Here is a 14219-nt window from a genome sequence, read left to right as displayed (position 1 = left end):
TGTATTTGTAGCCTCATAGAAGGAGTTAGGTAGTGTTCCTTCTGCTTCTATTGTGTGGAACAAATTAAAAAGTATTGATATGAACTCTTCATGAAGATCTGGTAGAATTCTGTGCTGAAAACATCAGGTCCTAGGCTTTTTTTGAGACTTTTAATGACTGATTGTATTTCCTTAGTGGTTATTGGACTATTTAAATAGTTTACCTGGTCTTGATTTAACTTAGGTCTGTGGTACCTATCCAGAAAATTATCCTTTTCTTTTAGATTTTCCAGTTTTGTGGAGTAGAGGTTTGAAGTATGACCTGAGGATTCTCTGGATTTCCACATTGTCTGTTGTTATGTCCTCCTGTTCATTTCTTATTTTCTTAATTTAGATGCGCTCTCTCTGTGTCTTTTTTTTTTTTTTTTGGATAAGGGCTTGTCTATCTTATTGATTTTCTCAAAGAACCAACTCTTTGTTCCATTAATTTTGTGTATTGTTCTCTTTGTATTTTATTGATTTCAGCCCTCAATTTGATTATTTCCTGGCATCTGTTTTTCCTTGGTGGGTTTCCTTCTTCTTGTTCTAGAACTTTCAATTGTGCTGTTAAGTCACTAGTGAGATATTTCTCCAGGTTCTTTATGTGGGCATTTAGTGCTATGAAGTTCCCTCTTAGCACTGCTTTCATAATGTCCCATAAGTTTGGGTATGATGTCTATTCATTTTGTTGATTTCTAGGAAGTCTTTATTTTCTTTCTTGATTTCTTCCTTAACCCTTTGGTGATTCAGTTGAGCATTATTCAGTTTCCATGAGATTGTAGCTTTTCTGAAGCTTTTTTGTTGTTGAAATTTAACTTTAAACCTTGGTGGTCTGAGAGAACACAGGAGGTTATTCCAATTGTTTTGTATCTATTGAGATTTGCTTTGTGGGCAAGTATGTGGTTGATTTTAGAGGAGGTTCCATGGGGTGCTGAGACAATGGTATATTATTTTTTGTTTGGGTGGAATGTTCTGTAGATATTGATTAAGTCCATTTGAATCATAACATCAGTTAAGTCCTTTATTTCTCTGTTAAGTTTGATTTTGCAGATCTGTCCACTGCTGAAAGTGGGGTGTTGCAGTCTCCCACTATTAATGTGTGGGCTTTTATATGTGATTTAAGCTTTAGTAATGTTTCTTTTACATGTATTGGTGGTTTTGTGTTTGGGGCATAAATGTTCAGAATTGAAACTTTATTTTGGTGGATCTTTCCTATGATGTGTATGTGATGCCCTTCTTGATATCTTTTGACTGATTTTAGTTTGAAATCTATTTTTGCTGCTTATTGGCATGGCTACACCTGCTTGCTCCTTAAGAGCATTTGATTGTAAAGTCTTTTCCCAGCCTTAGATTCTTAGTTATTGCCTATCTTTGAATTTGAGGTTTGTTTCTTGTGTGCAACAGAAAGCTGGTTCCTGCTTTTATATCCGTTCTGTTAGCCTGTGTCTTTTTGTAGGGGAATTAATTCCATTGATAGTAAGGGATATTAATGGCCAGCGATTGTTCCTTCCTGTTATTTTATTTTATTTTATTTTATTTTATTTTATTTTATTTTTTTGGTGGTAGTGTGTGTGTACTTTTCTTCTTTGGAGTTTACTGCCGTGTTGTTATTTATTGCCTGTGTTTTTTTTTTTGAGGGTGTATCTGTCTTTCTTAGGTTGAAATTTTCCTTCTAGGGTTTTTGTAGGGCTGGGTTTCTAAATAAGTATTGTTTAAATCTGGCTTTGTTTTGGAATGTTTTGTTCACTCCATCTACATTGGTTGAAAGTTTTGCTGGCAACCATGGTCTCTTAGTGTCTGCATTATATCTGTTTAGCTCCTTCTGGCTTTCAAAGTCTCCATCAAGAAATCAGGTGTTATTCTGATGGGTTTGCCTTTATAAGTCCCTTAGCCTTTTTCCTTTGCTGTTGTAAAACTCTTTCTTTATTCTGTATCATTAGTTGTTTATTTATTATTTGGCAAGGGAACTTTTTTTGGGGGGGTCTAGTCTTTTAGTCTTCTTGTATCTTCATAGGCATTTCCTTCTTTAAGTTGGAAAAGTTTTCTTCTATGATCTTGTTGAATATATTTTCTGTGCCTTTGAGTTGGTTTTCTTCTCCTTCCTCTATCCCTATTATTTGTAGGTGTGGTGTTTTCATGGTGTACCAAATTTCTTGTATATTTTGGGTCATGACTTTGTTGGCTTTAGTGTTTTCTTTGACTGATGAATCTATTTATTCTACTGTATCTTTAATGTCAGAAATCCTCTCTTCCATCTCTTATATTCTGTTCGTTAAAGTTGCATCTGTAGTTCCTGTTCATTTACTCAGTTTTTCTATTTCCAGCATTCCCTCTGCCTGTGTCTTCTTCATTTTTTTCTATTTCCCTTTTCAGGTCTCAGACTGTTTCCCTCAACTGTCTCATTGCTTTTTCATGATTTTCTTTCCTGTATTTATTTTTTCTTCTGCTTTATTTGTCCTTTCCTCTGTAGAAAGTTATTTTTTTCATATTTCCATCAATGTAGTATACCTGTAGTAATAGGAAAACATTTCCCTTCCTGTCATTTCAAACTGGTGCTTCACACACCTAAGGGCTCCCATTGAGATTTCTGACAATTATCTGCCTCATGCAGCTTCCTGTGTTTTATGTCCTTCAGCTCACCTATGGACCTTTCCATTCTGTCCTGAGTGATCATGAACAATTTCCCAATCTGTATCAGATGGCCCCCAAGGACACTGCTCTGGCCCTGGCCATGGTCTCTTTGATTATTCACTTCAACTGGAACTGGGTTGGGCTGGCCATCTCAGATGATGACCAGGGTCTCCAATTTCTCTCAGATCTGAGAGGAGAAACTGAAGTCAAAAGAGTCTGCTTAGCCTTTGTGATCATGGTCCCAGTCAATGTGGAATTACACATGTCAAGAGCTGAAGGGTATACCAACCAAATTGAGACATCATCCACAAATGTTGTTATCATCTATGGTGACACAGACAGCACTCTAGCTGTGTGCCTTAGAATGTGGAGGTCACAGGGTATACAGAGAATATGGGTCACCACCTCACAGTGGGATGTCACTACAAGTAGGGGAGACCTCAGCCTTGACTCATTCCATGGGACTCTTGCTTTTGCACACCACCATGCTGAGATTTCTGGTTTTAAAAATTTTGTTCAGACATTGAACCCTTCCAAATACACAGACATATCCCTGGCAGGACTGGGGTGGATGTATTTTAGCTGTGAAGCCCCAGCATCTAACTGTAAGACACTGGAGAACTGCTCATCAAACGTCTCACTGGAATGGTTAATTCTTCAGACTTTTGACATGGCCTTTAGTGATGATGCTTATGATATATACAATGCTGTGTATGCTATGGCCCATGCTCTCCATGAAATGCTTTTTCAACAAGTAGAAAAACAGCCAATGAACACTCTGAGAAAACTGGATTCTGACTGCTTACAGGTACTTTATCTTCCAATGAATTGTACTTGGTCTCATCAATGTTATATTCTTAAGAGTCTCTCACATGTTGACATCAATGTTTGTCATGTATGTGGTGTTCACTATAAGGGATGGTTTGTATAAGTGTACTCACCTGATTCTGACTCCCTGTAGGCTCTGGACACCTTACCTTCCTTGATTCTCTGAGAAAAAAATCACAGGAAATAGTACTGAGTTTCAGTTCAATATTTAATTGTGTTCCTGTGTGTGTGAGTATATTTGTGTCTGATTATCTGTATGTCTTTTTGTTTGTTTCTGTTTACGTGTTTGTGTCTTTATGGGTGTCTAAGTGCATTTTTCGTCTTTGAGTGCATGTATAGATGTGCTACCTTGAATATATGAATGTCTCTCTCTTCTGTTTGTGAGTGACTGTGTATGTGAGCACATATTTGTTTTGTGTACATATGTCTCCTGTGAATTTTTTTAATTGGTGTGTTTCTGTTGGTATGTTTTGTGTCTTTATGTTCCTGTGTGTTTCTGTATCTGTGTGTGTATTTGCTTGCTTAGGTCTTTCTGTATGTGTGTTTTAGTGTGTGTGTGTGTGTGTTAATGAATTTAGCTGTATTATGTGTGTGCCTCTGCATGGGTATCTCTGTGGAATTGTGTGTGTGCGTGTGTGTGGTTGTGTGTGTGTGTGTGTGTGTGTGTGTTGCATATTTATATTTGATGGTTGTGTGCATGTCTGTGTTTGTGTATGATGGATTCGCCTGAGAGAACTAAAATTCTAGGAACACAATGACTTTATTTATTCACAGGCTTTCATTGAGGTTTTCCTTTCAGCACCTTCAATAAAGTTGCCTTAGGATGAAATCAGAACAAAATTTCAGACTTATCATAAGGGAATATGCACTAAAGAATGTTTACCATCTTTCAGCTTCATCTATTTCTGAAGAATATGCACTTTTTTAATCCTGTTGGGGATGAAATGAATATGAATCAGAAAGAAAAACTGCAAGCAGAGTATGGCATTTTCCATATTTGGAGTTTTCCCCAAGGTGTTGGATTTAAGGTGAAAATAGGAGAGTTTAAACCTTATTTTACACATGGTCAACAGCTCCATTTATATGAAGATATGATAGAGTGGGCCACAGGAGCTAGACAGGTGAGTCTGACCAAAATGTACTGATGTGCACTTCACAGTTGTAACCACAGTCAAGTGAGGCCATTTGGGTTTCCCTGTGACTTAGTGAAATTAGATGGATGGTCATGTAAAGACTCAATTTTAAACTTCTAGATCATATTTCTTCCCTTCAGATTTTAAGAGTATGATTTTTTTGATAATTTTTTGAAAATATTAGACAATTGTATGTTACATTTTATCATATCAGAAACTATGTGCATTATAAATAATTATAAAACTAGATATGACTAACATTTCATATTATTCCCAGTAAAGTTATCAATATTCTCTTGGTACCTTTCTGACTACTGCCCATTGCATTTCTTCTCTTCTGTTGAATCTCTAATCTGTATTTAGAAAAGACTGAAACTAATTGTAAAGAAAGATTTAGAACTAGGAACATACATGCACGTCATTAATTTATATTCCATAATTTTATTCAAGCACTTTGACTAGGAGGTCCTAAGATGCTTACTTGTCTAACAATACATTTGCATTTTCATGGGCCATCTTAGATATTTTATTAATTATAACTTTTTTGGACCTTTTGAATATGCATGCTTTACCTGTATATGTCTGTGTACCTTATGAGTATGAAGAATCTAAGTATACCTGGACAGGGATTAAGATGCCCAGGAACTGAAGATAATTTTGAGCTTAAATCTAGGAGTGGGAGATTGAACAGCAAGTGTGATAGATTGCTGAGCAATCTCTCCAGGCCTGAATCATAATTTATAAAGGAATCCTTCATTAGAAGAACATTTCTTTGCACCTTAATTCTTGGATAACTCATTCAAACAAACAAACAAACAAACAAATATACAAAAAAACAAAAAGGATTTGTATTGTTTCTTTATTTGGTTGGACAGGCACTCATATTCATCATAATTTGGCTTTGAGAAAGTTTGTAAATAATATATATCACTATGTGTCCCCAGATATATTATAGGTATTGATTCTGATGTTTCTGGTATCTGCACTACATTGCCTACTGCAATGTTGTTTGTTGAGTTTGAAAGGGGTTTACTTCCAGAAAGTGTGTAAACTTAAACTGAAATGATATCTCAAGTTGCTCAGATAAAGTTAAATGAAGACTTAATATTCTAATTTCACAGTGATGAGAAATTATGCTCAGAGAACAGAACAAATAGGATGAAGTTTTAGATATAAGCCTTTACCATTAGATCAAAGTCAAGCAATGAAATCACAAGCCTACTTCTACCAGGCCTAACTTGAATGAACATTACAAAAACATCAACCAAAAGAAGAGGGAGAACTAGAAACAATCCAATATGTGCTGTATTCTCGATATGCAAATTGTAATGCAGAAATGAAACTTACAAACAGTGAGGCCGCAGGACTCCAAATGACACAATCATAGGCCTACATGACAGTGAACTCAATGATATCCTAAACAAAGACTTCAAAGAATAATTGTAAGAATGCTCCAGAAATCAAAGAACATACAAATTAGCTCTAAAGATAATTTAATTAGATCACAAACACTTGCAAACCGTAAGGAATTGAGTTAAGATGTGACACAAATTCTATAAAGTTACAATAATAATGAAGAACTCATACTAACATTGTTAAAATGAAAGACACAACAATTCAAATAACAAACTGTATAAAACGTCTTACTAAGATAATATCCCAAGTAGAAGACAGACTATTGGGACTTGAAACAAAACAGATGAATTATAATTCAAACTATGACAAAGTGAAAACAATAAGGAAGAATGAAGACAACGTAAGAGACTTAAGGGACATCAAAAACAAAACAAAACAAAAAACATATTAAGAAAGCACAGGCACAGGAGGAGGAAAACATGTGAGAGGACCAAAGTATTTCTCATAAAATGACATCCAAAATTTTGCCAAATCCTGGGGAAATGTGGCCATGCAGATATAGGAGGCAGTGAGAGTGCCCCACAGACATGTTCAGGAAAGGATATTTTGAATTTTGAATATTTAAATATTTAAAATTTAAAATTTCAATTATGCAGGTCAATTTCCTTGAAAGTTCCTATGATAATAATAGAAGCTTTATTCATATACACATTAAATTGAGGAAGGATCAATTGTATTGTGTTTCAAACAGAGACAAAATTTCCAACTTCAATTACTATACATAGCAAAGTTATCCTTCATAGTTTCAGGAAGATAGAAAAACTTGTAATGGTGAACACAAATTGCAGGAATATATAAGACACTTTCAGAGAGTCTTTACACTTCACACTCCTACACACTGAATATTCAGTTAAACAGTAGATGTCACAGGAATGTGTAGACTGCAATAGATCACTAGACAGAAAAGCAAAGATTTGAAATACATCAAAACTTATAAAAACACAAATTGACAATAATCACCAAATAGCTTTCATTAATAACTGAATTTGAATAATCCTACTCTCTAACTAAAGGGCACAGACAATGAAATAAAAAAAAAAAGTACTGTGTTGCTCAGAAGGTAAATAGTACACTCATAAAAAAGAACAGAGTCTCTGCAGTAAAGGAAAAACACCATTAGGGTAAAGTGAATCAGAAAGGAGAAAATTGTACTCTAATCAATGAACATTGATGGAGGAATTCTCATGTAAATACTAGCAAACAGGTCTCAATAGCACATAAGAAATATCAGTCCCTATACACAAGATGACTTTATTACAGGGATGTAAGGCTGGTTCAGCATATGCAAATCAATCAAGTATAATATGTCCCATAAATATATGCTAGGATAGAAATTGTATGCTCGTGAAAATATACAGAAAATGTCTTGAGCAATATCCAGCATCCTTTCAGAGAAAACAAACAAAGAAATATAAACAAATCCTTGAAAAATAAACAGGACATTTCTTGACAAAATAAGTTTCTATAAGATGAAAAACCATAAACAACATTGTACTGTATGGAGAGGAACTCAAAGCATTTCCACTAAATTCAGAAATGGAACCAAGTGTGGTTGTGCTTCCCAGAATTACTGAGCAACTAAAAAAATAGGTTACCAATATGACCAGAGGCCAATGAGACAGAGACAAATTCTCAATTAAGTTTCTAATTTTTCTTGTATCTCTGATTTGTGTCAAGTTGAAAAAGCTAAGGTACACCATGGGTGGGTAGGGTGTTCAGTTCAGGCATTCCAGTGGTCACACAACATAGCCTCCTAGATCTTCCTGAACTTTTAGTAGTTCAGAAGCACATCAACATTCCATCAATTTGTTCTCATATATTCATGTGTGGCCTTGTACAAACTACTGAAAGAAATGTCTGCAGTCAGGTCATGTATGGAAAGAAAACTTGTTAACTACTCAACATGATGAGATGCTATAACTGTTGAAGGAGTAGTCAACTCCTGGCCCAGCATCTGTCTGATTTTCCTCAGATGCCCTCTGCTGTGTGCAGTGTTGATTGCCAGCCTGGATTCAGAAAATTCCATCAGGAGGGAATGGCAGCCTGCTGTTTTGATTGCACCTCCTGCCCAGCAAATGAGATTTCCAATGAGACAGGTAATTGTTTACTGCAGGGAGAATTCCTTCACATTGACTGACTTCTGCTATCTACACTGCACCTTTGAAGGGGCCTGGAAGGGTGCTTCACTGCTGTGTGGTACTCACCAGAGAAGCCTGCTCAGACATAGGTTTTAGCCAAATAAAGTCTTCATTAGCTGGATGTTCAGTACCCCAGTGTAGCACTGAGCCTTTCTCAGGGTGAGGTTTCAAGCAAAAGAACCATATTGGTTTGACATTCTTCAGTTACCAAGAACAGTGAGCTGAAAGCAGATCTACAGAAGCTGAGAAGTAAAGTTAATGCATTGTGAGACTTTCCCAGAACTATAAGGACTGTGATGGATTAGACCTTTGCTTCAGTTTGGAAGGTGGTGCTGCTAGGTGGTGAGTTTTATAGTCTGAGTGGTACTTTTATCATGGAGTCAGTTGAGCTAGGGAGGGTCTGTGTACCTACTAAGTTCTATGGCCCTTTTACTGCACAGGTAAAATCTATTCCTTTCCTAATTTTGTTTTTACAAGTATGTAATCAATAATAATGTTCTTATACTTAACAACCTGTGTCTTCACAAATATCTTTAAAACACTGTCAAATCATTGCTGGTAGTATTTTGTAAAAGAAAGTGTTTTGAAAAATCAAACAGCCCTGTGAAGGAATTCTACACTAAATCTGCCCCAATGATTATATCCCTGTAAAGGTACATGTAGACTAGATTGTAATCCCGAGTCTTTGTAAATACTTGGTTATTCATTTATCCTCCTTGAGTGTATGTATGTGTTTCTGTGTAAGTTTATGTGCAGGAGATTGTGGAGGCCAAAATAGTGCACAAGCCCCTGGAACCTGAGTTACAGTCAGGTATGAGGTTCCACATGAATGCTGAGTCCATACACTTGTTCTCTGCAGAGCTGTAAGCACTCTTAACTGTTGAATCCTCTCCTGCCACTGAAGTCATGAATCCTACACAACGTGTTCTTGCCACTGCCCACAAACATTGCTGACAGAGAGAGATATTGAGTCACTGTGTGTTGGAATGGTAATTAAGTATTGTGTGGTGGTGGGCTTGCTGTTTATACAACATTTGATGAATGGCTGGTTTTTTGTGTTGTCATTTAGCTGACAGGTGTGTGGGAAAGACAGCATGAAGATGTGAATTCAGGTTGGTACCATCAGGCTGAAATGGGAGCCTGCTAAGGAAACTTTGGTAGAATGCACGTGCTGTTAACCTTCATGTGAGGGAGGTTTTCAGAGAGATTTGAGACTGAAGCCATTGTAGGTTGTGGTGACTACAGAGTAGTAACTGAGGGTAAAATGACTAGAGACAGCTAACCATGAGACAGCACTTGATTTCATATAAAAATGGGGAAAAGTGTGGACACTTGATGTAGAGAAAGACAGGAGTCCCACTTAAGATTTTTGTACACAGCGGCAATGAATGTCACAATAATATAAATAAAATAGTTTTGTAGTTAAAAGAAAGTCATAATTATTCCAATGATAGTTTGGCGTGCACAATCCACATAAGTCAACTGGTTATTGATTTGGAGATATCCAAATGCAAAGGATGAGTCCAGAATTGCTTTTGACTTTTATTGCCAGTCATTGTCTGTAATGCGAAGAACATTTAAAAAGACATTTGGGGCGTTGGAGAGATGTCCCAGCGGTTTAGAGCATTGGATGCTCTTCCAGAGGTTCTGAGTTCAATTTCCATAATCCACTTAGTGGCTCACAACTATATGTAATGAGATTTGCTGCCCTTTTCTTGTATGCAGGCATATATGCAGGCAGAGCACTGTATAAATAATAAGTCACAAAAAAAAGATAGTTGGGGTCAATGGAGTTAGCAGGTAAATCTCTTGCCTCAAGTCTGATTACCTCAACTCATCTTAGGAAGCCAATTGGAATGAGATGGATCCAATTCCTACAAGATGGCTTCTTTACAATTTGCACTTTACACACACACACACACACACACACACATACACACACACACAAACACATGTTTAAAAAAACAGATTGTAATAAAATTGATTAAAGATAATAACTATAAAGGGCATTTATAATAATAAATACCAACAAAAAATAAACAAAAACTTTATGTTTATGAATATTTGAATTAGACAGATGTAGATGATAGTAAGTCCATACAGGGCCAGGTCCATGTGAAGGACATCAGAGTCATCTGATGCCCTTTGTACCAGAGTTACAGGTAGTAATATGGTCCTTCACATGTTCTGGGAACTGGACTTAGACCTCCTGTAAGATTAGACCATGTTCTTAACAGCTGAGCCATCTTTCCAGCCCCTTAAAGAAAAGCAAACAAAAAATGTAATCATGGCTGGCCATAAAGCACATAATTGCTCTCCATTGTGATCCACAATTTAGCACAAGTACAATCATATTTCCTTTACTTGATGTGGTGTAAATTACAACTTATGAATGGGATATTATTGTTCAATTCAAATATTCTGTGTTACCACTCTCACTTGGGAGTTCTCATGTTGTCTTGTTCATGCTGTTTTGCCAATAACTCCTTCACCATTGAGTACATTAGTAGACCCCAGGTCTGTTGGATTCCACAGAGCATTCCTAGTGATATCTGAGCTTGCCTTCCCAGCAGGTCTGCATAAGAGGATGATTGGATCTCAGGCCTGGGTACTGGCTGTTTGGTAGGGTCTACATTTAGTTGTATTTAATAAGGGGGAGGTCTTTTGCCTCCACCCTTGGCATTGATATGAAAGCTCTTTGGAATAAAGTGCTGGGCTGGTGGATTAGGATTAGGCACCTCTGAGGCTATCCTGTTTTTCTGTCTGTCTGTCTCTCTTTCTTCCCTCTATATTTCTATCTAAATCTCTTATCTCTCACTCCCCAAGAATACCCAAGGGAAAATGTGGGGATCTCATATCTAAGGAAATTAGGGAAGGAAGTAGGTGCACTGTGCTCAGAAAGGTGGTGATACAAAGTACAAGACTTATGGGTGCTATGTACATGTAGAGTTTTCTAACTTAATAGTCAGATTATCTTATTTTATAAACTGTTTGTTATCCCTATTCCCTGATGAGGACACAACTAAATTAATTTAATTAATTTTTCTTGAGGATTTCATACATTATAGAACCCCCCTCTCTCCCCATTCTATTTCCCACACATCACATGCAACAAAACTCTCAAACTCATGAGCTCTTCTTCATTTACTATATTCAAGCTCTCTTTTTCATTTACTGTTTCACATTCATATGCACTTGCACGCACGTACTAGATCCTATTTGTTGTTGCTCGGCTACTCATGTGTTTGGTGATGATCATATGGGAATAAAAAAAAGCTATAAGATTTTTCATCCTGGATAAGACCAAGTCTCCAACTCTCATGAGGGCATCACTTCTAATTCACATAGAAAGATTCATGTTATAGTGTATCAATAGGATCTGTGTTTGTCCTTGAAGAATGTAGGCATTATGAAATGGAAGCATTGCATTTCAGAAAAGACTCAATTACATCTTTCACAATAAACTATATGGATGTTTTAAAGTTTCCAAAATACACTGGCGTGGCCTGTCCATAAGAAATGCAGAAGTTACACTAACAATACTTTTGCTTTCTGCATCAGATATGGATCAGTGTATGAAGTGTCCAGAGGACCAGTATGCCAATGCAGAACAGAACCACTGTCTGTACAAAGATGTGATCTTTCTGGCCTTTGATGACCCTTTGGGGATGACTCTGTCCTGCATGGCCTTGTGTTTGTCTGCATTCACAGTTGTGGTTCTTGGGATCTTTGTGAAGCACCAAGACACTCCCATTGTGAAGGCCAATAACCTCACTCTCAGCTACATCCTGCTCATCTCCCTCATCTTCTGTTTTCTCTGCACCTTGCTCTTCATTGGCCATCCCAACTCAATCACCTGCATCCTGCAGCAAATAACATATGGAGTTTTATTTACTGTGGCTATTTCCACTGTGTTGGCCAAGACCATTACTGTGGTTTTGGCCTTCAAAGTCACTACTCCTGGAAGAAGGATGAAGTGGCTCCTGCTATCAGGGGCACCAACCTACATCATTCCCACCTGCACAGTCATCCAAATTATTCTCTGTGCAATCTGGCTGGGAGCTTCTCCTCCCTCTGTTGACATTGATGCACACTCTGAGCATGGGCACATCATTATTGTATGCAACAAGGGCTCAGTAACTGCTTACTACTCTGTCTTAGGATACCTGGGCTCTCTTGCCCTGGGGAGCTTCACTGTGGCTTTCTTGGCCAGGAATCTCCCTAACACATTCAATGAAGCCAAATTCTTGACATTCAGCATGCTGTTGTTCTGCAGTGTCTGGGTCACTTTTCTCCCTGTCTACCACGGCACTAAGGGCAAGGTCATGGTGGCTGTGGAGGTCTTCTCCATCTTAGCCTCCAGTGCTGGCTTGCTGGGATGTGTCTTTGTCCCCAAGTGCTACATCATTTTGCTAAGACCAGAGAGAAATTCTCTTCAAAAGTTAAGGGAGAAAACATTTTCCAGAAGTCAAATTTCATAAATTTTACTGACAAATGTAATGTTGGTATAGAACCACCAATTAGAATAAAATACAAGGTTATTCATTAGCTAGTGACTCTCACTGTTTCTTCTCATGATTTTTTTTTTCAGTTTCATGTATTCTACTTTTATCTATGTTGTCTGCCATAACCTTCCACTCAGCCACCTGTTTTTACAGGACTTGACTTTTGGACCTTCATGATGAGTGGAAATGTTATTTTTGTATGTAATATGTAATAAGATTTGAGATTAACTCAGAGGTTTCCTTTTGCTATCTTAATGAATGTAAGACTTTGTCAGCAATTGATTATTGGAAAAACTGAAGGAATTTTGTGACCACATGTTTGCAGATGAAGGCAAAGCAATGCTACCCCTCATAGGTAGAAGACTACAGAATTCTCATGCATCCTTGGAGTTTGAGAAGTAGAACTTAGGAGTGAGAGGGATGTTTCAATAAACAGATATTACAGAATATTGCAGAATCTGGAGAGACGTCTCAGTAGACAAAATCATGTACTGCTCTTATAAATTGACAGAGTTCAATACACAGCCTTCATAAAATGTAGTTCACACCCACCTGTAACAGTAGCTCCATGGGATCAATGTCCTCCTTGGGCCTCCAAGGTCTGAATGTATATCTGTGTCAGGGTATTGAATCCCATGGGCTAAAGTTACAGACAGGTGTGAGCTGCCTTATTGGTGCTGGGAATTAAACTTGGGTCCTCAGGAAGAGTAACCAGTGCTGTTAAATGCCCAGCCATCTTTCCATCCCCTACTTAGAATTTAATGTGAGATCTTGGGGATGAATGGGAAAGGAAAGGTAGATTTGTACTAATGTAGTTATGTGCCAAAATTATGTGGTGTCAATTGTGCTTGATAGTTTCCTGACAACTCGATACATCTGAGTCATCACAACTAACGTCATCTGGGAAGAGGAGACATCAATTAAAAGAATACCTTCAGCTCTTAATACCACAGGGCCAGCTCTTCCCCATGGCCAAGGCATTGCTGGGTGAGGGTAGGGGAAACAAGGAAGCTCATGCCCACCCATGCCACCACCAGACAGGTGGGTACTAGGGAGAGCAAATCCTGTATCTTCCTAGAATCAAGGTCTTTCCCAGTCTGTATGAGTTGAAGGAATATGCACCAATTTAGCAAAAGGTAATGGACTGTGAGGAAGTGACAAGATAAAGGCTGTGTGGATGGATAGAGTAACACAGAGAAGTGAGTACAGAGTCAGTGGGAGTAGTTATGTCTGGGCATTTGACACAGGGCACCATAATTCATAGAGAGGCTCTAGGTATTGACTGCAAATTGGTTGTTCTGGTTGACATTTAGTGTTGGTATATAAAATGAGGTCCTAAATTTGCCATAACTTAATATGTAGCTCATTATGCAGTGATTTGCTATAGTATAATCTTTATGAAAAGTTATATTGAATGTGAATAATTTGAATTTCTTCAGGATAAAGTCATATAAGAAAAGAACGCAAGACAAATGGCAGAAATGTCTCAAGGGTTTCAGAAACAAAACTCTATAATGACAGAAATTTGTTGTACTGAATGTCAAGTTTAC

The 14219-nt window shown here is 37.4% G+C and overlaps 1 protein-coding gene across 2 annotated transcripts; it reads left to right on the top strand.

Annotated features, from left to right (window-relative positions):
• Positions 1–310: 310 nt before the first annotated feature.
• LOC118575483 (vomeronasal type-2 receptor 116-like) lies at positions 311–12645 on the top strand. 2 transcript variants are annotated; one of them, XM_036176022.1, is made up of 6 exons: positions 311–334; positions 1337–1375; positions 2654–3457; positions 4371–4598; positions 7999–8122; positions 11726–12645. In XM_036176022.1, exons 3-6 carry the CDS (start codon positions 2717–2719, stop codon positions 12643–12645), a joined length of 2013 nt encoding a protein of 670 aa, XP_036031915.1. In that variant the 5' UTR covers positions 311–334; positions 1337–1375; positions 2654–2716. The 2 variants fall into 2 exon arrangements, with proteins under 2 accessions (XP_036031915.1, XP_036031916.1); XM_036176023.1 differs by lacking the exons at positions 311–334; positions 1337–1375 and having other exon boundaries at positions 2615–3457.
• Positions 12646–14219: the final 1574 nt, after the last annotated feature.

Source organism: Onychomys torridus, unplaced genomic scaffold (genome assembly GCF_903995425.1).
Source record: "Onychomys torridus unplaced genomic scaffold, mOncTor1.1, whole genome shotgun sequence".
Taxonomy (NCBI): domain Eukaryota; kingdom Metazoa; phylum Chordata; class Mammalia; order Rodentia; family Cricetidae; genus Onychomys; species Onychomys torridus.
Note: the sequence above shows the minus strand (reverse complement) of the source record. Positions and strands in the feature narration are given on the sequence as shown.

Bases quoted from the DNA above. Each gene is read 5' to 3' on its own strand.
- LOC118575483 (XM_036176023.1), top strand. From the start codon at position 2,624: ATGCAGCTTCCTGTGTTTTATGTCCTTCAGCTCACCTATGGACCTTTC. The intron at 3,458-4,370 runs GTACTTTATCTT...ACCATCTTTCAG, and splicing joins TGGATTCTGACTGCTTACAG to CTTCATCTATTTCTGAAGAA. The intron at 4,599-7,998 runs GTGAGTCTGACC...GATTTTCCTCAG, and splicing joins GGGCCACAGGAGCTAGACAG to ATGCCCTCTGCTGTGTGCAG.